Here is a 27,293-nt window from a genome sequence, read left to right as displayed (position 1 = left end):
CCTTCTTTGGGAGAGTAAACTCACTGTGGTATATGCATCCTATAAAACAGCAGTCAGTCACAAAAAGGAACAAACTACTGATATACCCAATAATCTGAATGAATCTCCAGAAAACGATGCAAGTGAAAAAAGCCAATCCTAAAAAGACTGTATGAGTTCATTTATACAACATTCTTGAAATGACAAAACCATAAAAAGGGGGAACAGATTAGTGGATTCTAGGGGTTAAGGAGAGGCTGGTGGGGAAGGGAAGGGAGTTTGGCTATAAAAGGGCAACATGAGGGATCCTTGCAGTAATGGATCTGTTTTGAATCGACTATATTGATGTCAGTATCAGGGCTGTGATACTGCACTACAGTTTTACAAGATGTTATTACCATTGGGAGAAACTGAGTATTACCTTTTTACAAAACTATCGTAGGTCTTTTAATATCTGTTTTATTGTTTTTTAGTTCCTAGGAAATATTAAAAATTTTAAATCTTGTTTATAAGAAAACAGATTTAAAAGAATAAAACTGTCAATCACATAAATTATTATTATCCTATTGACCCATTTGCAAAATGTTCAACTGTCATAAAAGCAAGAAAAAAACACATTAAGCACTTTAAGAATCTTAAGACAATCAAGTTCCCTCTCTTAAGTACCTAATGCAATTTAGATGAAATGCCTCTGAACCAGGACACCTAGAGAAGATGTGGAAAGTATGATCTTCTTTACCAGTTACCCAAGAATTCTAACAATATACAGAACTTGAAGCAGACCTGGACTGAAGGTGCTGTTGTATAGGCTTTGGATTATTAAATCAAAAATATGCACACAAAGACCTAGAAGCACCTAGCAATTCCCATGCTAAGCAACTGGTCTAAAAAGACTTGCTGATAAGAAACAGAATTTTTTTTTTTTTTTTTTTTTTTTAAGAAACAGTATTTTTATACTCTCTTGGGAAGTAGGCTGTATGGCAGAACTATAGGCCAGAGGATAGTCATATAGTAAATGTAATCTTCCTTAGAATATGCACAATGGGGCTACTTCCTATAACCTATAAGCATCTGTTAGGAAACTTGATAATTTGCCAGGTACCCAACAGTTCCTTGGTTTTAAATATTTACCTCATTTTAAAATAAACTCATGAACATGGATAGAGAGATAGACAGAGGAATACATATGTGATGAAGCAAATTTCTGTAAAATCTTCGATAGCATCAAGCTAGTAGCTATATGAATGGTCTCTATAAAATTACTTCGACTTTAAGGTCTGTTTAAAAATTTTCATAATAAAATATTTTTTAAATTGGCTCATAAAAAGCAGCTCATACAAGGATGCTAAAACAAATGCAATTTACAATGTCTAGGTACTAAAGAAACAACTGAATTCACATAAATTATTAACACTGAAATGAAAACTAATAATCAAGCCCCAATACTGGGATGAACAGAAGCAAGAGAATAATTCTTAAGTACAACTCTTCATTTCTTTGTACAGTCACTATCACAAACAAATAAATGTAAACCTGCCCTCCAAACAGCATTACAATTATATCAAAATGTAAGCCCTGTTGTAAACCAGACTTAGTATATATGCATTAATGTTGTTACAAACATAAAAACAATTTTTTAAAAAAATAAATGCAACTTGATTCTTGTACTTGGAGACATAAAGTTCCAGGATTAAGTTAAAACCCCCAAGCTAATGGTCCCAACAAAGTTCATGAGGACCAAATATGCAAGTATTTCAATTACCTCCTGGAATGAACTAATAACCCCCCCTTTTTAAAAAAATTCTTCTAAGAAAAAAGAGTTTTGTTGCTAGAAAGTGGGCATACAGAACAAAGCAGAAACTATAGCTACAACTACATACTAAGATTCTTAAATGACTAGCACAAAATCAGTATCTAAAGATTCAGGTGTTTATATTCCACTTACATAACAAAAAAGAAAAATACTAGGAATTGACAAATGAGGGATATGTACAAATTTATTTTCAGAAAATTATACAATACTTCTGAAGAGCACAAAAAGGTAACTCAAAAATAAGAAGACAGGGGACTTCCCTGGCGGTCCAGTGGTTAAGACTCCTCGCTTCCAATGCAAGGGGCCTGGGTTCAATCCCTGGTCAGGGAACTAAGATCCTGCAGGCCGCACGGCACGGCCAAAAAATTAAAGAAAAAAGAAAAAATAGGAAGACTTTTTTTTTCTAGAAAGATGCCATATCATAAGGCAATCCATTCTCCCTAAATTGACAGATTAGTTTAAAAACCAATGGAACAAAACAGAAAATCTAGAAACAAATTTCAATATATATGGAAATTTAACATGTGATAAAGGTGGTTATCTCAAATAGGTGAAGTAATGGACTTGTCAATAGATGGTGCTGGGAGATTTAGGTAGCCACTTGAAAAATACAAAATAGGACCCATATCTCACAACATCCACCAAGACAAACTCTAAATGGAATAAAGATTTAAATGTAAAAAAACACAAAAGTATAAACATATTGGAGGAAAACAGGCAAATTCCTTTATAAAAATAAACTTCTTAATGCTATTTAAAACAAACTTGTATATGGCAATAATAATAAGCAAAGTCAAAAATAAAAATGAAAATCTAGCAAAGTATTTGCAACTCATATTACAGACTACCGGCTCCCAGAAATTAAAAAAATTTGCTAAGAGCTTGATCAAATTGATTTAAAAATGTACAAAAACAGGGAATTCTCTGGCGGCCCAGTGGTTAGGACTCCGCACTTCCACTGCAGGGGGCTTGTGTTCAATCCCTGGTCGGGGAACGAGGCTCACGCAAGGCACACGGCCCAAGAAAAATAAAAATAAAAATTTCTAAATTAAAAAAAATTTTTTAATGTACAAAAACAGAGAAGTAGATCAAGATACAAAAAATGGTCAAAGAATATGACAAGTTCACAGAAAAGTACAAACGGCCCTTAAACATACGGAAAGATACTCAACTACTTTAATATACTATTTCTCCCTCACTGGCACAAATCCAAAATCTTGAAAACACATGATTACTGAGGCTACTTGGAAATAAGCACTCTCCACATTATCATTGAGAATGTAAAATGGTACAATCTGGTGTTATTTACCAAATAACAGAAATGACTTTATCTTTTCACTCAGCAATACCTTACCTAGGAATTTATTCTACTGCTATACACACAGATGTCTAATTAGTACTGCAGCACGTCTATTAACAGCAATAGTTTACAAATAATTCAAGTGTCCAATGACAGGACTTCAGAAATTAACAAGGATATATCTATACAACATTAGGAGTTGTTAAAAAAAAAAACTCTGGGAAAATACACAGATATAGGGAAGATAAGAAGACAAGTGGAGACAGGGTAAAAATGAGATTGTTCATTGTATAACCTTTTTCATATATTTTATTTTTCAACCTATTCACAAAATAAAGCCATTTTTAAAAACTTAAGTTTTTACATTCTGTCCTTCATTTACAATTAAGGCTACATCACAGTATAGAAAAAATATGCTGTTTCAAATGTTAAAACACTGGTAAAAACATTAAAAATCACTGCATTGTACAGTAGTTAAAACAGCATGGTACAGGTGCAAAAATCTGATAAATGGAACAAAAAAGCCCAGAAACAGGACCCAACACATAAGAAATTAGCAAATGACTAAAAGGGCAGCACAATTCAGAAAAAATAATGGATTACAATGTTAAGACAACTGGTTAACTACTGTGAAAATCGACCTCATTATGTTGTACCATGCATCAAAAAAAACCCTCAGATTAAAAAGTTTTGAAAACATTACCCTGTAAAACAGAAGCAGAAAATACAAGTGAATATTTACTAGATTTCTAAAAGACTTTTTAAGCCTAAAAACAATCAGAAATTGCAAAGGGGAAAAATATTTTGACTTAAAAGAAAAAAAAGATTCTGCATATCAAAAATCAAGCTACAAAAAAAAAAAAAAATCAAGCTACACACTTAAGAAAAGTATAACAAAGCCTCAGAAGTAGAAAAGAAAACACACACATTGTTCAATATCTGGCTCCAGTTCTTTGGAATGAAGGGAGACAAAATAAACAAACGTTTATGCATTTCTAAAATTGAAAGTTTTGTGCTTTTCACCATTCCGCATCAGTTTTGAGGCAGAGATAAAATGTTTTTCTGTATCAGTATTATTTCCTCTCTAGTGGGCTACTGATATCAAAAGTACCAGTAATGAGACTGCAAACTTGGCAGGTCTAGCAGTTACGATTTCAACATAAAATTTCAGTCCTTAACCAAACATTCCGTAGATTCTGTTTATCTAATCTATATGAACAACTCTTGTTTTAGCTCTTTTGTTTTTAATCAAATAAAGCTAGACTGCCTCACAACCCTGCCACAAACAACAATGACTCATTTTTGCAATAACCACAGGGAAAAGGGCATCATTCTACTTGTTTTCCCTACAGCCTAATTAACATTAGGGTACGTCTGAAGTACTTCATTTCAGGGAAGCAAAGGCACACCGGCAAGTATTTGGTTTATTCAATCCATTAGTAACTTACTCTTACTTCAGTTCATCCAGATCTATTCATATGGTAACTTTAATTCCTTAACTAGATTTAAGGAATCCAGGAACTGTATCTAAAAATTAAAAAGGAAAAATACTGACCAATCAACACCTCCCTGATTTCACAACCAACCAACGCAGGAAGACAATTATTGGAAGTTCGTGGCAGTATATAACTCCCTCTGCTGTACTGCAGCTAAATCTTGCTCCCCAAGACCAGGAAGCTGCCCCGTCTGGCCCCATTATGGCAGAGGCAGCCCTCACTATGGTACCGCAACAAGCACCGAGTATGGCTTGTGGTGTTTATAGTCAACTAAAGACATGTGGACAAGGCTGCAGTCCTGAAGTTCAAAGAATCAATATTTAAGGTATTAAAATGCTTTAAATTTTTTTACATGGATAAGAAACAGTCACAGAAGATGAAGCAGGACTGGAGAGTATTCCTTTTTAAAATTATAAAATATACAAATATATTTCTTAAATATAGAAAAGTAGAAAATGGTACAATATACATCCCACCTACATTCAACATCTTGCCATTTTGTTTCATTATTTAAATAATAATTTTATTGGCTAAGCCATTTAAAAGTTACAGATATCATGTTATTTTAAACAACACAATATGTATCACCAAAAATTAAGGACACTGCCCTTCAAAACCACTATACCATTTATAATAATGCATCTCACACTACTCAAATTTCTCCAACCTAATCCAAATTACCTGTGAATTATTTCTTTGTTCAGCCTGCCTTCCACCTCTAGAAAATGTCTGATTTTTTTCCATCCAAGGTTTTTTCTGAGTTGCCTGGCAAGTTACATTGGACCAATTTACACCACCTGTAATAAATGAGATTTTAAAATATAAAGATGTCAAAACCTAAAGGGCCCCCTAACTTCACGTACTGAAACTCAGTCACTATAAATGTAATACTGAAAAATTTTCCATAAACTTTAAGTGGTATTCCAGTTCTTAGTAATACAAGTTGTCATCTTACAGAATACCTCTAGCTGGAATTTTCTCAATTCCATCAACAAAACTATACTTTCAAATTAACTTGAACTTCCTTGGAAGATTTCCAATTTTTTTGCAGCATCAGCAAGCTTCATGCTTAAAAACAAATTTGTGACATGGACAAAGAAGAAAGTATAGCAAAAACACTATGCAGAAAGTAAGTACCTGCACATATAGATGATTCCACATGCTAAAAATAGAAACAAAAAAGACAATTATTTTCCGCTTAAGAGTAAACACCATATACCTTGCAAAACATTTCATAATTCCATCTAGTGTGAAGCATGCTTATTATAATCTTAGAAAAAATACTTCTCCATAAATGAGTATTCTTATATTAATAATAAAACATACAAAATACATTTTTCACCATCCTATTATTATAGGAATTGTTCATGAAAATAGATACTTCAGCTTTAGCAGAGGACACAAAGATAATACTGACACAGATGACTGATGAGGAAATCAAAGTAATGCCACATACACTGATGGTGCTAGAATCAGGATTTCTCAAAGCCCCAGCTGCAGGTTGGTTGTTGCTGTGTTTGGGACTGCAGTAGCCACTATCACTGTCAATGTCAGCTTCACTAGCCCCCTGCTCACTAGAGGATTCAGCAGTAGGGTGGGATGCTCTTCTCCTCCTGCCTTTGGCCTTCCAGACCATCGTGGCAGAGCTCTCTGAGAGAGATTTGTTAGCGATGTCTGATGGGAAATCTGTAAGGCAAGGAAAGTGTGACAACTCTTTTTGAGGACAAGTTGATCAATTATTGTTATCATTAAAATTGTAAGAAAACAAAGATACGTAACTCTGTAGAGAAAACAGGTGAAAACTTTTGAAACGATCATCAAAAGGTTAAGCTGTTCCTGAGAAGTTGGTTTATAAAATGTATTTAGTATGAAAAGAGAATATTTGTATAACTAAAATATTTGTATAATTAATATTACAGAATAATTAAAACAAACCACCATTACCCATTTTAGAAAGAGAACATCACCAATCCTTTGAAGTCCACTGCATGCCTCCTCCACCACTGCATTCTCTTTCTCCCTCAGAGGTCACCACTATTCTGAATTGCGTTTACCATTCCTTCACTTTTTAAACTAGATTTACCAAGGATTTTTGTATTCCAAAAACATAAATCATGTACTTTTGCAGTTTTAGCTTTATTAAAATGAAATCATACTGTCCATATTCTTCTGTGACTTGCTTCCCCCTGCTGCTACCCCCTCCCCTAAACAGTGATTGGTTTTGAGATTCTGATGCCTGTGGCTGTATTTCATTAAGGTCACTGGAATCTAGAATGTCTGTGTATGAATATACCAAAATGCATTTATCCTTTGTACCACTGATGGGACACCTGGGTTGTTTGGGGGTTTTGCTATTAACAACAATACTGCTGTAAACATTCTTATATAGACATATAAATGTGTATGTGTGCACGTGAAGTTTCTCTAAGATAATTACTGCTAGGCCTTAGGAGATACACATAATATTCAACTTTGCTTGGTAATACCAAATCATTTGCAAAGGTGGTTAAAACAGTTTACACTCTAACAGCAGGATATAAATATCCCCACTGATGCACATATTCACCAAATATTTGACACTGTCCTCTAGGCTATAATTTTTGCCAATAGTTGGGTATAAAAAGATGGCTCATTGTGGGTTTTAATTTGCATTTTTCTGCTTAATAACGAGATTGAGAATCTTTTCTCATGGTTTTAGCCACTCACGTTTTCCTTCCTGTAAAATACTTGTTAATTTTACTTTTGGATTATTTGACTTCTGCCTATTTTTCTAAGTTGCCTGTTTCTCATTTTTGTATTTCACAAATTGTAATTACAAGACATTAAAAAACCTCTTACAATCTCCTAACCTATCATAAATATTCCTTTTTCCACAAGCCTTTTTTCACATACACAATTTTTTCCATATATAATTTTTATACAGAATCAATATAATTTTTGAGTTGCACTGTTTAATATTATGTATGTGTTCTTCATTAATTATAATATATGAAGGCCCCATATTATTCCACTGAGTGGATGTCCTGGAGACTTCTTTTGACTTGTTGCCCGTTACTGGACATTGAGAAGTTTTCAGTGTTTTTTTTTTTGGTGCTGCTGCAGTGTACACACCTTTAATCAAACAGTTCCTTTTCTTTCCAGGGGGAGATTCCATTTGGATACATTCACTTGAGTAGGACAACTGGGTCCAAATATTCCTATAGTTCTGCCAAACTGTTTCAGCCCCTTGGCAGCACTGCATTCCATGGGCCCTGAGCACAACGTGGGATCATTTTCTTATTGATTCCTATGAATTCTTTATATGTCCTCACACTAATCCTTTGTCAGTTACATGCATGGTAAAAATCTTTTCCAAGATTTGTGCCTTGTTCTTTCACTCACGCTTGATAAACAGAAATTCTTAACTTTAGGAATAGTTCTCTCCGTGCAATCATAAAGATATCTGCCTATATTTTCTACTACATGTGGTTTTCCCATTTAAGCCCTTAATCCATCTGGAATAGATTTGCATGATGTATATGTTAGGGGTCTGTGATGCTATCTTTGTCATTTTCCTTATATGTGTTTCCACACGTATGAGTCTGTTTCTGGGCTCTCTGTTCTGTCTGATTTTCACATACTGAATTTTATATACTATATTTTTGTATAAGCCTATAAAAAATAAAAAGGCTTAATAGGTCTTGATATCTAGAGGAAAAGTTATTTTCCAGGGATGTCTTAGCCAGTGCTCCCTTATTTTAGAATTAGTGCTCCTTTATTTCAGACCAGTGCTCCTTTATTTTAGAATTAGTTTGTCAAGTTCCAAAAAAATCCCCATTGGAATTTTTTTTTTTAATAAATTTATTTATTTTATTTTTGGCTGTGTTGGGTCTTTGTTGCTGTGTGCAGGCTTTCTCTAGTTGTGGTGAGCAGGCTTCGTTGTAGTGCACAGGCTTCTCACAGCGGTGGCTTCTCTCATTGCAGAGCATGGGCTCTAGGCGCGCGGGCTTCAGTAGTTGTGGCGCGAGGGCTCAGTAGTTGCGGCTCGCGGGCTCTAGAGCGCAGAATCAGTGGTTGTGGCACACGGGCTTAGCTGCTCCGCGGCATGTGGGAACTTCCCAGACCAGGGCTCGAACCCATGTCCCCTGCATTGGCAGGTGGATTCCTAACCACTGCACCAGCAGGGAAGCCCACCATAGGAATTTTGATTAGAACTGCATTGAATCTATAGACTAACTTAGGGGAAAATGCCATTTGCAACATCAAATTGTCCTGAATGAGCATGCTATTTATTTTTTTAAATGTCCTAAAATAAAGTTACAGTTTTCTGCATCAATGTCTTATTATCTTTTGTCAGGTTTATGCCAGAAACTGTATTCTTGATGCTACTGTAAATAATATCTTAAATTTTGTTTGTTGGCAGCACACTGAAATGCAATTAACTTTTGTATATTATCTTATATCTAGCCATGTTACTAAACTCTTAAATAATATGAGCTTGTGTTCAAGAGTAAAAATTTGTTACAAATTCCTTTAAAATTTTCATTCTACCTATAGTTGATACCAATTAATCCTGATAACTTAAAAACAAACTAAAGAATAAGAATACTGATAGAAGGTATAATCTTCTACTCAAATTATATCTTCATCTTTTCACTTTCTAATTCTTGTGCTTCAGAAGGCTGTCTTTGTGGACACTTAATGAGCAAACCAAAGACGTTAGGATAAATTTTTAAAGCAGTTCCAGGGTTCAAAGCATGTAGAAATGGGTCACTATGTCTAGGAACAACCAAAACATAGAAAATTTTGTCATATATTACCTTGTGACTCTTTTCCATAGCCACTCCAACCATCTGTCAGTTTGTTAATCTCATCACTTTATGCCCTACAAATCACACAATGACTGCACTATCAGCAAGATTGTTTTTTAACTGATTCCCAAATCCCTTCTTGCTCCTAACAGACCTAAGCAATTGTAAAAGGAAACTGAATAGATGTCCAACAGAAAAGGTACAGTCCAAATGAAAGACTGTATGTGCCACCTAATTCATTTTAAGCCAGACAGCATTTTTGTGAAAACTATAGGGGGTAAAAAGCAAATATGCCTTTGAACAGATCTAATTCCTAGCCTTGGATCATTAATAAGGATTTCTTTAATCACAATGGGTGTCGAGTAGAAGACGGCCATCTACTCTATAGCTATTAGGCTGAGACCACAGACACAAAATGAAATTTCACAATATGAACTGGAAAATAGCAAGAATATTTTAAGACTATTTATTAATTCTTATCTATTACCAGGATAAAGCTTTGTAATTTAATGCTTATACAGTCCTCTAAAAAACTTTTGACAAAATGATATCCAACTAGTCCAAAATTTTTACTTATTTGAAGATATAGGTATCACTCATACATATGGTTCAGATCTACGCTAAAATACGGTGCAGAAAACTTGGTAACTTCTTCTATAAAGATATTATAGGATGTTAGGATGTTTTAAAAAGGATTTTAATCTCGTTATAAAACACGTACAATTCTGATTTCTACCAAAATGAGTCCCTCAAATTTCTACAATGTCTGCAAAATTCCATCTCTGATTTCTGAACTGCTCCACTACTATAAGGGGATAAGGAAACATCAAATCCTGCCCAAAACTGTACATAAGCCAGCATGCAAGTTGAAAGAATATTAAGGACATGGACTGTTTTAGCCTTCCTAGAGAATTTCACAAAGTGGCAGGATAAACGGATGAAAGCCTAGAATCCTAAAAAGTGGTAGAGTCCATGGAGTTCCCTGGTGGCCTACTGGTTAGGATTTGGAGCTTTCACTGTGGAGGCCTGGGTTCGATCCCTGGTGGGGGAACCATCCTGCTTGCTTTGCAGCATGGCCGAAATACAAAAAAAAAAAGTGGTAGAGTCCACAATTATAAAGTCAATGCATGACAACAGATGAAAATCAGTGATGTATACAGACATAGAGAACAGACTTGTGGTTGCCAAGGGGAAAGAGGGATGCAGGAGGGATGGATTGGGAGTTTGGGATGAGCAGATGCAAGCTATTATATATAAAATGGATAAACAACAAGGTCCTACTGTACAGCACAGGAAACTATATTCAGTATCCTGTGATAAACCATAATGGAAAAGAAAACAAAAAAGGATGTATATGTATAAATAACTGAATCACTTTGCTGTACAGCAGAAATTAACACAACATTGTAAATCAACTATACTTCAATAAAATAAATTTTTTTTTTTGGCCTTGCCATGTAGCATGTGGGATCCCCAACCAGGGATCAAACCCGTGCCCCCTGCAGTGGAAGCATGGAACCCTAACCACTGGACGGCCAGGGAATTCCCTCAAAAAAATAAATTTTTAAAAAAACCTATAATGTATATATGTAAGAAATCTTGCCTTACCAGTTTGCTGTGAAGCGTCTACCAGTAGCACAATTTTTGATCGGTTATCAGGACCTGCTGCATTTGTCTCTTTCTGAGTAGCTACATTTTTCACCAGTGGCCTTTTGCTTTTTATGTGCTGTTGTAAAAGCTGTTGCTGATTGAAGTAAAAAAAAAAAAAAATTAAGATCTTATTCAATGTACTAAACATTATAAAATACACATCCTTTATAATAGATACTTAAATGTAGGCTACAAATTAGTGACTCCCAACCCATGAGGAAACAGGGTTACTGTGTTAGGATTTCAGGAAATTATCTGCAGCCAATGATAATAGGGTAAATAATGTATTATACACACATTTATATACTATTTTCAAATAGCCATTAATACTACTATAATAAAATATAAATTCATTTTAATTGTCATTTGCATTTTTAGTTTTCTCAATCAATACATAATAAACAATAAGAGTATAATCATGTCAAATTAGGGGTTGCAAATTTTTATTTAAAAGGGTAATAAAAAGGATGGTAACTTATCCAAAAGCAAAATTTTAGCAATGAATTACAAAAGAAATTTCTGCTTTAGAGTTTAAAAAGAAAATATTAAAAAGTTGATCCTTTCCTTCATTTTTAAAAATATGGGTATTCATCACTTAATAGCAATTTATATAATAGAACTCCAAATTTAACTTCTTAGGTTCAAGTGCTGGAAATGCACTCTGAGAAATAATGTTACTTCAAACTCTGAAAGTTATATACTATTGTCTTCTTTTCATTCTCAGAGGTCCCAAAAGGATTTCCCTTGATCCAGAATGTTTCCATGAACAAAGACTAAAATGCTTTTCAAAGCAACTTCTGCTGCTTGTTTGTATTTTAATCTGTAAAAAGTATGCCAGAAGATAGCAAAGACTTTTCACCGAAGAGGCTAGGCTAATGGAATTTAGGAAAGCATCAACTCCTTGACAATAACAGTCATAAAATGCATCTAATCCCTCTGCCTTCTATTAGCTCAAAAGTGCTGAAAAGAAACATGGTTTTTCTTCTTATTTGCTTTGATATTATGGCCTCAATAGAAAAGTAACCTTTTAGTTAAGAAACAGTTACCTAGAATTAACCTTAATCCTCCTGTGATTTCAAGGCCTTTGTGTCTTTTTTTTTTTATTTAGTCAAAGGCTGGTGCCGACAAAAGGTCGTTTCACACATTTATCTTTAATTTTCTTTAGCCCTAGGAGACCTTGTATTCATATAATAAAGCATCCCTTGGATAAAAAAGTGCTATTCCTACTAAAAATTGACAGAATAGAAACAATGAAGTTGAAGAAACAAATGTTCTTTTCCATAATATCTCCTGCTTATTTCTGAAGATTGAAATGTTTTGATGTGCATTAGCCACTCAACACCGCTAGCAAAGGATCCAAACTAATCACTTATTAAAATTGGTGTCACTATGCAATTTTTATCACTAAATTAAAATACTTTGGAAATATCTGTGCATTATGCTTATGTAAACTCTCCGAAGGAACTGGAAGATGACTGTAAATCATATCACCATTTAAGAATGAGGAACAAAAGTAATGGAAAAAAATTATTTTACAAATGCTACACTGTTGACTGTTTTTTAAAAGGTAAATTCAGGATTAAAGGCTAATCAATACAAGTAGCAAATTACTTACACTATTACTAACAAGAGAAATATCAAACACAAAAGCCAATCAAATTCAGTCACTTACTTTTGGTACCACTGGTCCTCTATTACTGTTTCTGTTTCGATGACCAGATAACGGGAAGACCTGTCCAAGCTGATTTGGACGCTCAGTGCATTCTGCGGTTATAGTATTGACAGTATTTGCAGCCTGAAAAGTGTTGGAGTAAGGTGCAGGAAAAGGATGATAGAAACCCATAACTTGGGCACATGGTGCTGGCATCAGCTGATAATATGTATACTCTGTAGAAACAGGTGGCTGAGCAGATATAATGGGGTAAGCAAGGTATGGTCCAGCAGGGTTTGGATTAGGCTGTTGCCATCGTATATCATTGTTATATAATGGAAACTGTCTGTAAAACCAAATCAAAAAAGAACAAATCTATTGACATGTATGTCTAAAAGTAATGCTAAAGCAAAATCTCAACGTATTTTAATAAAAGAAAAAACAGTACAAAATAGTAGCCTCATAATAATTCTGAAAAAGAGATTAAATTACCGTTTTATAAATTTCCTTGCTATAATGAGAGATTTTTATGTACATGTAATAACAATTTTAGGAATTCAACCTGAAAGCTTACTGCATTCCAAAATTTAAAAATTTTGGTATGGACCTTTCTTATTTGTAACTCTCCCCTCAACCGCCTCAAGGTATTGCTGCCTAAAAGTTAAAACACCTAGTTGCTGAATCTGCCACTAAAGGCAGTCCAAAGTTCCCATCCAATGGTAACAACTGTGACAGTCTTCTGCAAAAAGCAGGGTAAGGTGATCATTGTGTAAGGTGATCTTTACAACGGGTGTTTGATTCTTCCACCTCCCATTCTTTAGCTCAGGCCCACAGCCTCCTACTCCTCTACCATACTCCCCTAACCACCTGGCCAAGTCCAGCTCCTTCCCTGGCTCCCCTCCTTGGCAATGCAAGCAGGCACCAGGTCCAAGGGAAAGAAGAGAAGAAAAAGGCAAGATTGTTCACTACCATCTTATCTCCAGCATTAGAGTTCTCCTAGTGCAATCCCCTCCTATAAAGCACCAGTCCTTCCTGTCTCAGCAGTTCTCCTTGCAGACGGTTGCTGCTGACAAATGAGGGGGCATAGGGGGCTGGAGTACAGAGCTTTTCCTCACTATTCCATGACAAAGCAAAAGGGAAAAATATTCCCTGCCATAATTCTAAAAATATTTGCAAATAATCTGATGGCTGGCTTACTCATGAATTCTCAAAGATTATTTGGTAAGGTAAGAAAAATTAAATTTATCATACTGCACACTTGGCCACTTTGTCAAATACAGAATAGTATTTTTAATCTAGTTTACAAATCACTTCAAACATAACCCAATATAGGTCAAAGATTTTTAATATAATGTTAACTTGACTCAATTGAGAAGACTCCTCTAGCTTCTACTGTTTGCCTAATGCCCAAAACTACTAAAGAGTTTTAGACTATTAACTTGAATATTTAATATCTGAGACAGTAATTTAGTGATCTGTTATCTCATACATCCAGAATTTCTCAAAGAATGTGCCTGGGCACACTAGTGTGCCACAATGGTTATAGACGTGTAGAAATATTGATTGCCTTAGCCCTCAGGGGTGGCTGGGCAAAGGCTAGAGCCTAGTCGCCTCATCCATTTATCCCAGAGTGCTGGAGAAGTACAATTTTTTGTGTGTGATATAACTTGAAAGAGGCTGAAAGTACTTTTATACATCAATAAAATGAACTACACCAATGAAATGCTAATCATTCAGACAGTCTAAGCAGGGATAGAAAGGCTATCATGACTATCACAAGGTACACCCTAAACACTAGGTCACACATTATCTGAACTGTAAGCATTTTGCTAAATCACCCTGTGACTACAGCACAGAAGCTAAATTTAAACTACAATCAGAGTCTAAACACATATATGCTAACTAGACACAAAAGCTTCAAAGTTAAGGGCTACCCCTTGATATATTCTTCTTATGCCAGACTGTCTTGGCAATTATGATTAGATGTCTATCCTCAAAAGAGGATTTTTGTTCACCTCTTTCTGAATAATTCATTCCTCCCTTTGAGTCAATTTATTTCAAACAAATTTCAATGACTTATTATAGGAGACACATACAAAGAACTCCATTTTCTCTTAGAAAGAATGAGAAAATAACAATAATCCATGTTAACAATTTTTAAATTTCTACATCATTTGGTTTTATTTACTCCTCTTAGAAAACAGAGAAATGGTTGATGTTTAAAAGTTACAAAAGAAAAAATTAAGACGTATCCTTTGCCAACTTCTATATTTCCCTACTCCTTTTTTCCCCCCACCAAAAGAAAATAATAGTAAACAAATTACCTATTGGACTGGTTTTCCTGAACAAATGGATAACAAGTAATCAGGTAGCTGGGAATTGGAGTTGGTTCTACACCAGAAACACTGCCGTTATCATTTGGGAGTGCCATAGGGATCATAAATGTATCAGGACTCTTCTTCTGGGGAATAAATGGTTCTACCTCAGCTGACAGCTTGACATTCTTCAAAGAGAAAGTGAAACACATTACTAACAAATGAACAAAAATTTAAATAATACAAATTCACAATTTAACGATAAAAGAGACAGTCTTTACAAATAGTAATTAGGTCTCTTCTTAGTATTCACAAGACATTCAAAGGAATAGCAAGGTCAAATTAAAATAATTAAATATGATTACATTATTTAGACAAAGCCATCAAATAGGAGAAAAGTTATCAAAGGTTACTAGATTTCAATGAAGTCATTTCTTACGTAACCAAAGCTGTTAAAACAATCAAGAATACAAGGAAGTTGTACCTCACAGTCCAAAAATAAAGCTGGTAGTAAAAAAAAAACCTAGCTCTTCAGACAAAACAATGTGTTTTTAACTAATTTTGTTAGGGGGAAAAAAAAAATCACTGAACAGAGCTCTGAAGGGTAATTACTTTATATTTGTTTGAATAGTCTAAAAAATAGTCTATTTCTGTCCATTTCAGGAAATTAGATTAGTATGGTTAAATTAAAAGGAAGGAAAATGTCTACAATAAATGAAAAAAAAAATAAGGGAGAAAAACTTTTGCTTCACAGTTAAACTGGGGAACAAATGAGTACTTCAGCTTCCCAGTAGACAAGCCGAGTAAACTAAAGTAATCCAGTCTATGTACTCCATTTTAGTTTATTTTGTATCTTTTCTTATAAATCTATAGAGGTTTAACAGACATAATAAACTACCATACTAAGGATGCACAAGTTGGTGACAAAACTATAAACAAAAGTAAATAAGAGCCATGAAAATCAGGATAGGAATTACTCTTAGGAAAGAGGGAGCTGTGATTGGGAAGAGGCACCTGGACAGTTTCTGGGGTACCTGGCAAAGTTCTATATCCTAACTTGGGTGATACAAGGTATTCATCCAATAATTCACTTAGCTGTACACTGGTCTTACGCAGTTTTCTTTCTATATTTGTTATATTTAACAACAAATTTTTAAAATTTAATTATACAAAGAAATAATCTATAGGCACATTCTGTAAAAGCAGAATGTTAAAAACCACAAACATTACAATCTAAAAAGATATTAAACACTTCTTAGCAAAACCAGTAAGTGGAATGCAATCCTATTTTTCAACAACTCAAATCAACTACCTGAAAGCAATAGCCCTAACCAGAACTTTTTCCCCACTAGGGTGGCATTCAGTAGAAACTCCCATCAAGGCATATTTCTCAGAATAAATTTCATGCATGTTTCTCACAAAAGTAATCAGTAGCAAAACCAAGAAAATCTAAAGAAGAGATTTGATATGCTAAATATAGAGCCATTTTCAGAAAAACTGTTCTCCAAAGAGTCCACTGTAAATATTCAGCAACATGTGTCTGGGGGAAGAAATCTGAACTATATAGCAGTATCAATTCAATATCCTTCCTCCCCACCTGATTTAACTTTGAAGTCTACTTCTGTACTACTAACCAAATCTGAAGTTGAGAACATCATTGAACTCACAAATATCTGTGAACTGGAGTTGGTTTCTTGAATTTCAACACAAGGGGCAAAAACAAATGTTAACAGTGTAAGTCAGTGATTGTCACTGTGATAGTCAACATGATTCAAAACTGATTTACATAAGGTATAAAAATATCAACCTTTGAACATATGAGAACCTGAACAGTTTTATAAATCTGGACTAGAAGACACCAGGGTTTTTTTTTAATGCAAGGTATGCGGTTATATTAAATTCTCAGCCCAATATGAAAAAAAGGAATAATACTAATATAAAGAAATAATTTAAAAATAACTTTTCCTGATCCCCCCAAGTAATACCAACTCATAAATTACTTTGGTAACAACAAATTCAAATTCTTGCTCAAGTCAAAAGGTGCAGGGAATTCCCTGGCGGTCCAATGGTTAGGACTCCACTTCCACTGCAGGGGGCACAGGTTCCATCCCTGGTCAGGGAACAAAGATCCCGCAAGCCAGGTGGCGCAGGGGGGAGAGGAGACAGTGCCACAAATTTTTTATGCCTAGTCTCATTTGTACTCTATATGTTTTATGAATTTAGGCAACCCACTATTCAAAAAGTATCATGCATAATTTATAACTAATATCTGCACATATACACAGTATATGTCCTTAAAAATTAAAGTCTGTATTGGTTTCTATTCTAAGTGCAATTCTAGATATTGGCATTCAACAATAAAACTCACAAACACTGAAACGATCCTTTGTTTTTAGCAGAAAAGAGAAGCTGCTGTAGTCAACAGCTGCAGAAACAGAAGATGTCACTAGTAGGAACAGACTGGCAAACTTTCTCCTATAGTTACAACTCCGTATGGTTTTATAAGTTGTTTATTGTGACTTTGGGGCCTTCAGTGTCACACATCAAAATGCAGCCTCAGTTGTTCTCAGGCCTGAAAAGTAATGTAAAGATCCCAAACTATTTTTTAAATTCCATATAATAAAGCCCATAGAGACGATATGTTAAGCAAGCAACAAATTCTGGCAATATTTCAATTATATTAGCATAGAGATCAAAGGAAAAAATGTCTTAACATAGTGGACAACAAAATGTTATGAAAAAATTAGACTAGTTACTTCATACAATGATATGCCTCAGTTTGAATTTCTGTTTAGTCTCTCTACTTTTGCCATGATCTGTTTTTTAGAAATCAAAAATTTTATAGCAAATTTTTGTCTCCTTAAATAAAATATAAATATGAAAGAAGTCTAAACACAGAACAAAATCTATTCCTGTATTACTCTTTGTTAAAAAAAAAACCACACAATAAAATTATCTTTATCTTTCAGAAATTATTTCAGAATTTTCCAAATTAATGAAAAATCATAATCCCAGAAACCTGTATTTGAAAAAAAAAACAAAACTTAAGCTGTTTCACATCCATTTAAAATCCTGCATATAGTAAAACAAACATCAATAAAACTTCTTTGATGTGAATAATCTAGAAAACCCAAGAATTTATCAGAACAAAAAACTATAAAAACCTTATTTAAAAGTTTATTAAACAAACGCATTCAGATCACTGAGAGCCTATATATATAATTCAACAAACATGCATTGAGTTCATGTTTTGAAGAGAGCACCACACGAGGCTGGTTTAGGGAAAATGGGCGAACATTACTACGAAGCACACGTCAACAGAAAATGCATACTAAACTCCTCTGAGATAGCACATTCAGAAGAGTGCAAATAATTTTCCCAAATTAAGCAACAGAAAAAAGACACTCACTTGAAATCAAAACTGAAGTAGAACATAATAAGGCACGCTCCCACAGTGAAATGTCAGTATGTACTACACACCTAGAGAAAAAATATGACCATGGAAACCCTCCACATTCTTCCTATGTTAAGGTAAATATGATATATCAAACATTAAGATGTTTTACATATCATGGCCAAAGATAAAATGTCTTCTGAAGGAAAAAATGCTTCAGAGATACGTGCTGGCTTTATTGTTTTCTGGTTGGAATGTTTTATACTGAAAGTAAACCACTTGTCAAAACAAATCACATATACATGAGTTCTGCCAAGACTTTAGAAAATATTGAAGAAAAAAATAAATAAAAGCGTTTACCTTAGACTCTGACCATTTGCTTTCCTATCCATACATTTCCCCCCTTTTCTTAAAATAGACCACATTTAATCCTGTTAAAGTCTGGTGGTACTTTTCCAACATCCAACTTTCTAAATTTAATACTAGTTTTTGGAATATGTAATTGATTAATTCCTGCTTTTACATTTTTTTTCTCTCTTTCTTTGAGGGGTTTTCCCCCAAACTCCTTGCCTTGGATGCTTAATTTTTAATTTCCTTTTAAAATGTTGAATAATGAAAACATTTATGACTATGCATTTGCCTCAGAGTAAGCTTCAGCCACATCCCATACATTGTCATATGTAATATTTTATTACTTTTTCAAAAATCTAAAATTCTACTTTATATTTCCTCTTTGATTTAAAAGCTTAGGGGAAAATGCCTTTTAAAATTTCCAAATGGTATTTTCACTAAATGAGCATTATTTACCTTCTTTTTTATTACAAAAGTATTATTTTTAAAATCTGTTAAGACAATCATTTACTTAGATCTATAAAAGCTAACTGTAAATACTGCTGAATAATAAACATTTTAGCGTAACTTATTTAGAATATATTTAGTTTGCAGTGCTGATATTATTTGAAGTTTATAAATAATTTAAAGAAAAGAATTATAAACTGAATAATTTTATATCTTTATTGGTAAACAGCACTTTGCATGAAGCCATATGCATTTATTACACATTTGCTTTTCTAAGAATTAAAGACATCAGTGATCAATAATTTTGTAAATTATTTTAAAAGAACTTATCTAACGTTAATGTACTAAGTATCAAGCCAATGTTTAAATTATTTGATAATACAAAAGAGATAGTAAACCTCAAGTGTTCTGTCACTTCTAAGGTTATTGTTTATTAAAAAAAACCTCAAAACAACTGTCCTAAATTTACTAAAAATAGAAACACTAAGACTTTATAAACAAAATGAACTCCATGATTTATGCTTCACATCCCTTTATACCAGCTTTTTTTCCCTTAAGAACAACAACAAAAAAAAGGCACAATACCAAGTAGTTCTTGGAACTAACTCTGGCAATTAAAATTAAGCTACTTGTTTTGATTTAATATAGTCTTGCTAAAAGAGAATACTCCTGAGACTCTCTTCTGGTTATAACATTCTTTCAAATAGTCATTACTACAATTAAGACTATCAGCTAGTATGTATTCCCAGTAACTTACTTTTTATAATCTCGATCAACGCACACACAATTTATCCTTTTATACAAAGATTTTATATTTTTTTTAAAAAAGAGGTAATTCAACAACAGCAACATGCAAGCCTTCAGGCAAAACATGCTGAGTTTTTTTTTTAAGTTACACTTGTGCAATACTCCAAGGATTTCGCTTAGATTAAGACAAAATGCAGAAAGTGTATATTAGTACTATTTTTTAAAAAATCAAACTTCTATGAATTGCTAACCACTACAATATTATAAGTTTTAATGCTGTAGACATTCCCAGAAATTCTGAATATAAACCAACACTGGTTTAAAATGAAAAAAATAAATGTTTTGTGAAAAAAATGGGAATTCAGCACATATGGCATCTGTTTTTAATGACTTTTACCTATTAAATTCACTTCGTTATTAAAAATATAAAAGTACATTCCAAATAACTTGGAAAAGCCATTGCATTACTCAATGGTATAGTGAAAACAATCAAAAACTCCACAAAGTGGACAAATCTCAGTTCTAGCCCCTAATCTATCATGAAATTAATGGTTCTGTGCCTTTTTTCAATGATGAATATGAGCATATGATGAAATTAATGGAGTCTTGCCCCAGAAAAGTGCTAATTAAAACGAAGGAGACTCCTTCCAGGTCATCCATGGACCCCTGAATTAACTGCCTACAGCACGAACTAGGCATCACTCCCTGGGGTCTCAGCTTCCTGTGAGCATGTGTACAGGGAAAGGGGGATTGATTCAAATTATTCTCTCATTTAAGGTTAGGCTAAGGGAAGAGGCAAGAGGTATTGGAGGGAAAAAAAGAAAAAAGAAAAATTCTTCAACGGAAAACCTACATTTACGATTTTTTTCTGAACCTTAAATTTCTACAAGATTTTAATAGGTTGTGGATTTTGGAAAGATACAGGATGAAAGATGAAGAGGCTCTCTAAATAATTTGCTCATAGCACTTGCTGTTAAGATAATCACACACAAGTAACTATGCTAAGGGTTACCATCTAAATAGTTAATTACATTTCCTCTGGGATGAAGGGAACCATAAGTATACATATGGCAGCATTACTAGTTACAGTTCTGTCATCACAGAGAACGACCAAAATGTGTAACCCTTTCATTAGTGACACACATACAAAAAAATCATTCAAGAAAATTTCCTATTCACTTGTCAGGCTTTGAAATCTCAGACATTTTTGATAGATACCTTGAAAAATTGTTTTTCATTAAATTGGATATAGGGTGTGTATAAAATACCCTGGGTCACAGGAAAGCCTGTATTTATTTGCCAAGGGGCCCAAATCAATTTTGCTTCGGTAAATACACATATTGTTTCATAAAACTCATTTGTGTTTTCAGAGGCATATTCACAAAAAGCTTTTTTTAAATAAAGATTTTGTAAAAAAAAAAATACACACACACACACACACACACACACACACACACAGAACCAGGAGGCTGCTCTTTGCCTGCTAAAAGAGCCCGATTTAAAATGAGAACTGGCTCTCACTAGCTACATACATACAGATACAGGAATTTGGGAAATCTTGTCTCATTATTCAGGTGTTAATCATCCATTTGTAAAGTAATTAGGCAAATCCCTAGTCTCTCTTTTTCCTTCATCTATTTGCCTAGTTCATCACTGGGCAAGGCCTTCAACTGAAGAGGGGAATGGAGAGTAAGTAAACTTAGATTTCATCAAATTAAATCGTTTCATACAGGTCTCAGGATGGAAAATTCCCAAACTTCTGTGGGGGAAGAAAACTATTATTTTAGATTATTTTTTTAACACTATCACCATCCCAGCCTCCCAGCACCTACTGGCGTGGATAATCAATAATTTGATGCAACTGAAAACACTAATGGGACTGCTTTGTGAATATGAAAACGGGCTCGGAAATGAATTCGCGCTTCGGTCCTACACCTTTAAAATATAATATCGACTTTTAAAAGACACTTATTTTTGCGAAATAGTTGGCTAGAAGGGCAAAGGGAAACCGTAGTATTTCATATCTGAAAAGGAAGACCTCCCTAAAACCACTGCAAAAACAATGCTTCGCTCAAGGAAACGTAGATCTTAAAAAGCCCATAACCCGCCCCCCGCCTTCGTCTGTAGTTACCACACATTCTCTGACAGTTTTTCTAAGTGAGAAGCCCTCAAAAGCCTTTCCACCTTGAAAACACATTCCAGAACTGAAGGGAAAGGAAGGGGGGGGAGGTGGTATTCTCTGGAAGTTATAAACCCTCTCTCGGGAGAGCACGGACAACTTGGGAGTCTTCTGGCCCCTTTCACCAAGCCAGGGAAGAAGGGCAAAAGCGAGTCCCCAGCCCGGGGGGAACGGGGCTGGAAAAGCCCCCAAGCTCGAGACAGCAGCTGGAACAATGCAGGAGAGTGGGGCGCCGCCAGGCTCCCGGGGGAAGGAGGTCTGCGCCAGCAAAAACCCGAAGGCTCCGGCCGTCCGGGCCCACGCTCGGAGACCAGGGCCCGCCCGGGAGGAAGCAGCGACCCCCAGCTCCCGGCCCGGCCGGCCCGGCCCAAGCCCGCGTACCTGGTCTGCGGGGGCTCGGTCCATGGCGCCTGCAGCCGCAACAGGCCCGCGTTAGTCGGTGTCGAGAGCGCCTCGGGCCGCTTTCTCCATGGCCCCCCGCTCGGGTCGAGACCGGGCTCCGGACCTCCGCCCCTATCTAGCTGGCCCCGACACAGAGTCCGGCTACGCCACTGGCCGAGGAGGTGGCTCCAGCTCCGGGAGGAGGAGGCGGTGGCAGTCTCGGGGAGGGATCATCTGGGACGGAAGCCGAGGAGGGCCTAAATAGGAGAGAGCCGTAGGCGGAAATGGCGGTGCGCAAAAGGGAAAGAAGGGGGAGGAGACCGAGAGGGGCAGTGGGCGGAGTGACCGCAGGCGGCCTGAGCTGGCAGTAACCGAGCACGAGCTGGCTGATCTGGATGCTGAGACCAGGTGGAGATTCTCAGGAGCAAGTGCCCTGAACCACTCTGCACTTTACGCGGGACTTAATTGCCCCTCTGGACTGCTAAACTAGAGGAGCGTGGGACCACTTGGGACTCAGGACACCCGGTTTTTAGTCTTCAGGGACATCAGAGACCACTTACTTATCTCAAACTACCTCTTAGTGATACTGGAAGAGCTTTTAGCTGCCTGTACATATGACCCTTTCTTATGTTATCCGGCTAAAGGGAGTCTTGACTGTAAAGGAAAACACCCCAGAACGGCCACCACTGAGAAATGGAGACAGGAGGCTCCACAAATACTGATTTGGTAATTCACTGTCAAGATCCAGGTCCACCTCTAGGCTCACCTTCAGGCTGATCTGCCCTATCTCAGAACCCCTCATTTTACCCAGAGTCTGTATCCCACCACCCAACAGGTAACATACCCAACTCTGGTATGTTGGTTTTTCCAGTGTGCCTATTGACTGTTCCTTGAGGAAAGAGACTGCCATGAAATTGGACACTTGGTAAGCATAGCGGATTGCCTCTGGGCATCTCCTTGAACACACCCTCCAACACAAACCCTAAAAGTTCTTGTTTGCTGGTCAGTTCCAGGGTGAGGAAGAAAAATAAAAAGCTATATAAGCTAAATCACACTTAAGTGAGGGAAGAGAGTAGAGGTGGCTCCTGTGTGGGAGAGTGGTGTGGAGATTCACAGCTGGGAAAGAATTTTAAGAAGTTTGCTTTGTTATGCTTCAAGAGACATCAGTAAAAACTTGCATTGCCTTTTCAGTTAGGCTGACTTGGTAGTCTAGTTTTATTTGACTAGGACTCCAATAAGAGGTGGTCTGTGGAGCTCCTAACTGTACTTAAGTTGATACTATATTTTGACCTGATGAAAGGAACTATAGTAGGTTAATAAGACTTACATCAAGGCTGGCAGCGGAAACCATTTCTAAGGAGAAACATTTATATTTGTATGTAGAGCTCTCTCATTTATTTAGGTTTATTAACTCTGCTGCCTCCTCAAATTTTACATGTATGTGTGCGTGTGTGTATGTGTGTGTGTGTGTATATATATATATAAGATCCCGCATGCCACGCAGCCAAAAATAAGTAAACAAATACAAATTATAAACTAACAGATTATCATACTCCTTCACAACTGAAAGATAAAAAGAACTCTGAATTTTCAGGATGTCCCCCTATGGTCTCTAGCCATAAGATACCCCCATCTGAGTAAAAAGATAATAATAATGCAGTAATAAAAATACCATAGTACTTTGATTTTCTTCCTTAAAGAATGACCTGAGGAAATTTTTTCTTCTTTTTTTTTTTTTTGGCTGTGCTGCTTGCATGTGGGATCTTAGTTCCCGGACCAGGGATAGAACCCGTGTCCCCAGCAGTGGAAGTGCGGAGTCCTAACCACTGGACCACCAGGGTATTCCTGTGAGGAAATTGAAATATAGGATCTCTAAGGATCTTTCCACACTGTAGGATTTTTATGACTATGAAATAGTTCTTGCTGAGAATCTTCTATGTACAAGACATTCATTTAAATTTTAAGAACAGAATTATAAGAAATTATAAGAACAAAAATGCCACAATGCCCTTCTAACTTAACACAATCCTGGGAAAGATTGCAATAGCTATTAGAATAAAAATTTAAACCTATGAAGAAAAAGAAGACATTTTAAAACATTACATTTACAGATGATGTGATTGAATTTTAATTAATTCTTTCATTCAGCAACGAATATTTAATGTGCCAGGTGCTATGCTAAGTACTGGAAGTACAGCAGTTAATAAGACACTGAGGGCAGAGACCATGTTTGTCTTGTGGGCAAGACATACATAGAACAAGTAAATACAGGTGAGCTGAGTGTCATGAAACAGGAAGCTCAATAGGTTCTACCATAGTGTGGGATGGGAGGTCAGGGAAGTCATATCTAAGTAAATAGCATCTAAGCAAACACCTGAAGGGTGAGTAGGGGTTATGATAAGTGAGGGGGAAGAAGTAGGAAAGTTGTTCCAAGGAAGGACTCTGAGGTAATAGAGAGAATCCAGCATTAATAGTTAAATAAGCTCTCTCCTTGAAATGAGAGTTCTGGAGGAGAGGGATAATTCAGTAGAGCAAGGCCTCTGAGAAGATTGGGAGGGATAGGACGCAAAAGCCAGGGGAAGAAATTGACCTCAGATGGGAGTAGGGATATGTTGTTTACAATGACAAAAGGAAGGGAAGAAAGGATAGATACAGCTACATTTATAAGTTGAGGGAATTCCTGTCAAATGGCTTCTGTTTTCTCACTGAAATGGCAGGCAGGTTATCTGCTGACAGTGGAGGGAGGCAGAGCTGTGATGATCATGCACTTGTCAAAACTCAGCAAGCATTTTAGACTTGTGCATGTTATTATGTGTAAATTTTGCATGAAAAGAAACTATAAATAAATACTGAACTCTAGTTTTCACAAATGCATGTACCTATGTAACCCAAATCTCTATCAAGATATAGAAGGTTGCCATTACACTCAATGACTTTTAAAACTTCTCTACTTTCCTAGCCACATCAGACAAGAAAAAGAAATAAAAGGCATCCAAATTGGAAGGAAAGAAGAAAAACTGTGACTATTTACAGATGACATGATATTATATATAGAAAACCCTAAAGTCTCTACCAAAAGACTATTAGAAGTAATAAATGAATTTAGTAAAGGTGCAGGATACAAGATTAATATACAGAAATCTGTTGCTTTTCTATACACGAATACTGAACTATCAGGAAGAGAAGTTAAGGAAACAATCCCATTTACATTCACATCAGAAAGAATGAAGTACCTAGGAATAAACTTAACCAAGAACGTGAAAGACCTATACTCTGAAAACTATAAATCATTAATGAAGGAATTTGAAAATTACACAAAGAAGTGGAAAGATATCCCATGTTCTTGGATTGGAAGAATTAATATTTTTAAATTGTCCATACTACCCAAGGCAATCTAAAGATTTAATGCAATCTCTATCAAAATACCCATGACTTTTTTCACAGAACTAGAACAAATAATTCTAAAATGTATACAGAACCACAAAAGGCCCTGAATTGCCAAAGCAATCTTGAGGATAAAGAACAAAGCTGGAGGACATGGAAGCAACCTAAATGTCCATCGACAGATGAATGGATAAAGCAGATGTGGCACATATATACAATGGAATATTACTCAGCCATAAAAGGGAACAAAAGTGAGTTATTTGTAATGAGGTAGATGGACCTAGAGTCTGTCATACAGAGTGAAGTAAGTCAGAAAGAGAAAAACAAATACCGTATGCTAACGCATATATGTGGAATCTAGAAAAAAGGTACTGATGAACCTAGTGGCAGGGAAGGAATAAAGATGCAGACATAGAGAACAGACTTGAGGACACAGGGGGAAGGGGAAGCTGGGACGAAGTGAGAGAGTAGCATTGACATATATAAACTACCAAATGTAAAATGGATGGCTAGTGGGAAGCTGCTGCATAGCACAGGGAGATCAGCCCGATGATTTGTGACCACCTAGAGGGATGGGATAGGGAGGGTGGGAGGGAGGCTCAAAAGGGAGCGGATATGGGGATATATGTATACATATAGCTGATTCACTTTGTTGTACAGCAGAAACTAACACAACACTGTAAAGCAATTATACTCCAATAAAGATGAAAAAAATTTTTTTAAATTAAAAAAAAATAACAAAGCTGGAGGGAATTCCCTGGCAGTCCCATGGTTAGGACTCTGCACTCTCACTGCCGAGGGCCCGGGTTCAATCCCTGGTTGGTGAACTAAGATCTCACAAGCCACACGGCATGGGAAAAATGAAAAAAAAAAAAGAACAAAGCTGGAGATGTCATGCTCCTGACTTCAGACTATACTACAAAGCTACAGTAAGCAAAACAGCATGGTACTGGCACAAACACACACATATAGATCAATGGAACAGAATAGAGAGCCCAGAAATAAACCCACACAGTTATGGTCAATTAATCTATGACAAAGGAGGCAAGAATATACAATGGAGAAAAGACAATCTGTTCAATAAGTTTTGCTGGGGAAACTGGAAAACTAAATATTAAAGAATGAGATTAGAACATTTCCTCATACCATATACAGAAATAAACTCAAAATGGACCTAAATATAAGAACTGAAACCATAAAACTCCTAGAAGAGGACATAAGCAGAACACTCTGACATAAATCATAGCAATATTTTTTTTGATCTGTCTCCTAAAGCAAAAGAAATAAAAGCAAAAATAAACAATTGCAACCTAATTAAACTTAGAAGCTTTTGTACAGTAAAGGAAACAATCAACAAAATGAAAAGACAGCCTACTAAATGGGAGAAAATATTTGCAAATGATATAGTCAGTAAGG

The 27,293-nt window shown here is 35.7% G+C and overlaps 1 protein-coding gene across 1 annotated transcript in view; it reads right to left on the bottom strand.

Annotated features, from left to right (window-relative positions):
• The window catches only part of SECISBP2L (SECIS binding protein 2 like), a 61,581-nt gene extending 38,862 nt beyond the window's left edge, over positions 1 to 22,719 (bottom strand). Inside the window, exons 1-7 of the mRNA XM_061180328.1 lie at positions 22,494 to 22,719; positions 15,004 to 15,182; positions 12,701 to 13,025; positions 10,987 to 11,122; positions 6,045 to 6,274; positions 5,726 to 5,750; positions 5,270 to 5,385 (exon numbers count right to left, since the gene is read on the bottom strand). Of these exons, the coding sequence (XP_061036311.1) occupies positions 5,270 to 5,385; positions 5,726 to 5,750; positions 6,045 to 6,274; positions 10,987 to 11,122; positions 12,701 to 13,025; positions 15,004 to 15,182; positions 22,494 to 22,517 (1,035 nt within the window). The 5' untranslated portion in view covers positions 22,518 to 22,719. The remainder of the gene's footprint in view (positions 1 to 5,269; positions 5,386 to 5,725; positions 5,751 to 6,044; positions 6,275 to 10,986; positions 11,123 to 12,700; positions 13,026 to 15,003; positions 15,183 to 22,493) is intronic.
• Positions 22,720 to 27,293: the final 4,574 nt, after the last annotated feature.

The sequence above is a fragment of the Eubalaena glacialis genome, chromosome 2, assembly GCF_028564815.1.
Source record: "Eubalaena glacialis isolate mEubGla1 chromosome 2, mEubGla1.1.hap2.+ XY, whole genome shotgun sequence".
Classification (NCBI taxonomy): Eukaryota; Metazoa; Chordata; class Mammalia; order Artiodactyla; family Balaenidae; genus Eubalaena; species Eubalaena glacialis.
This window is presented reverse-complemented; position numbering and strand designations above follow the sequence as displayed.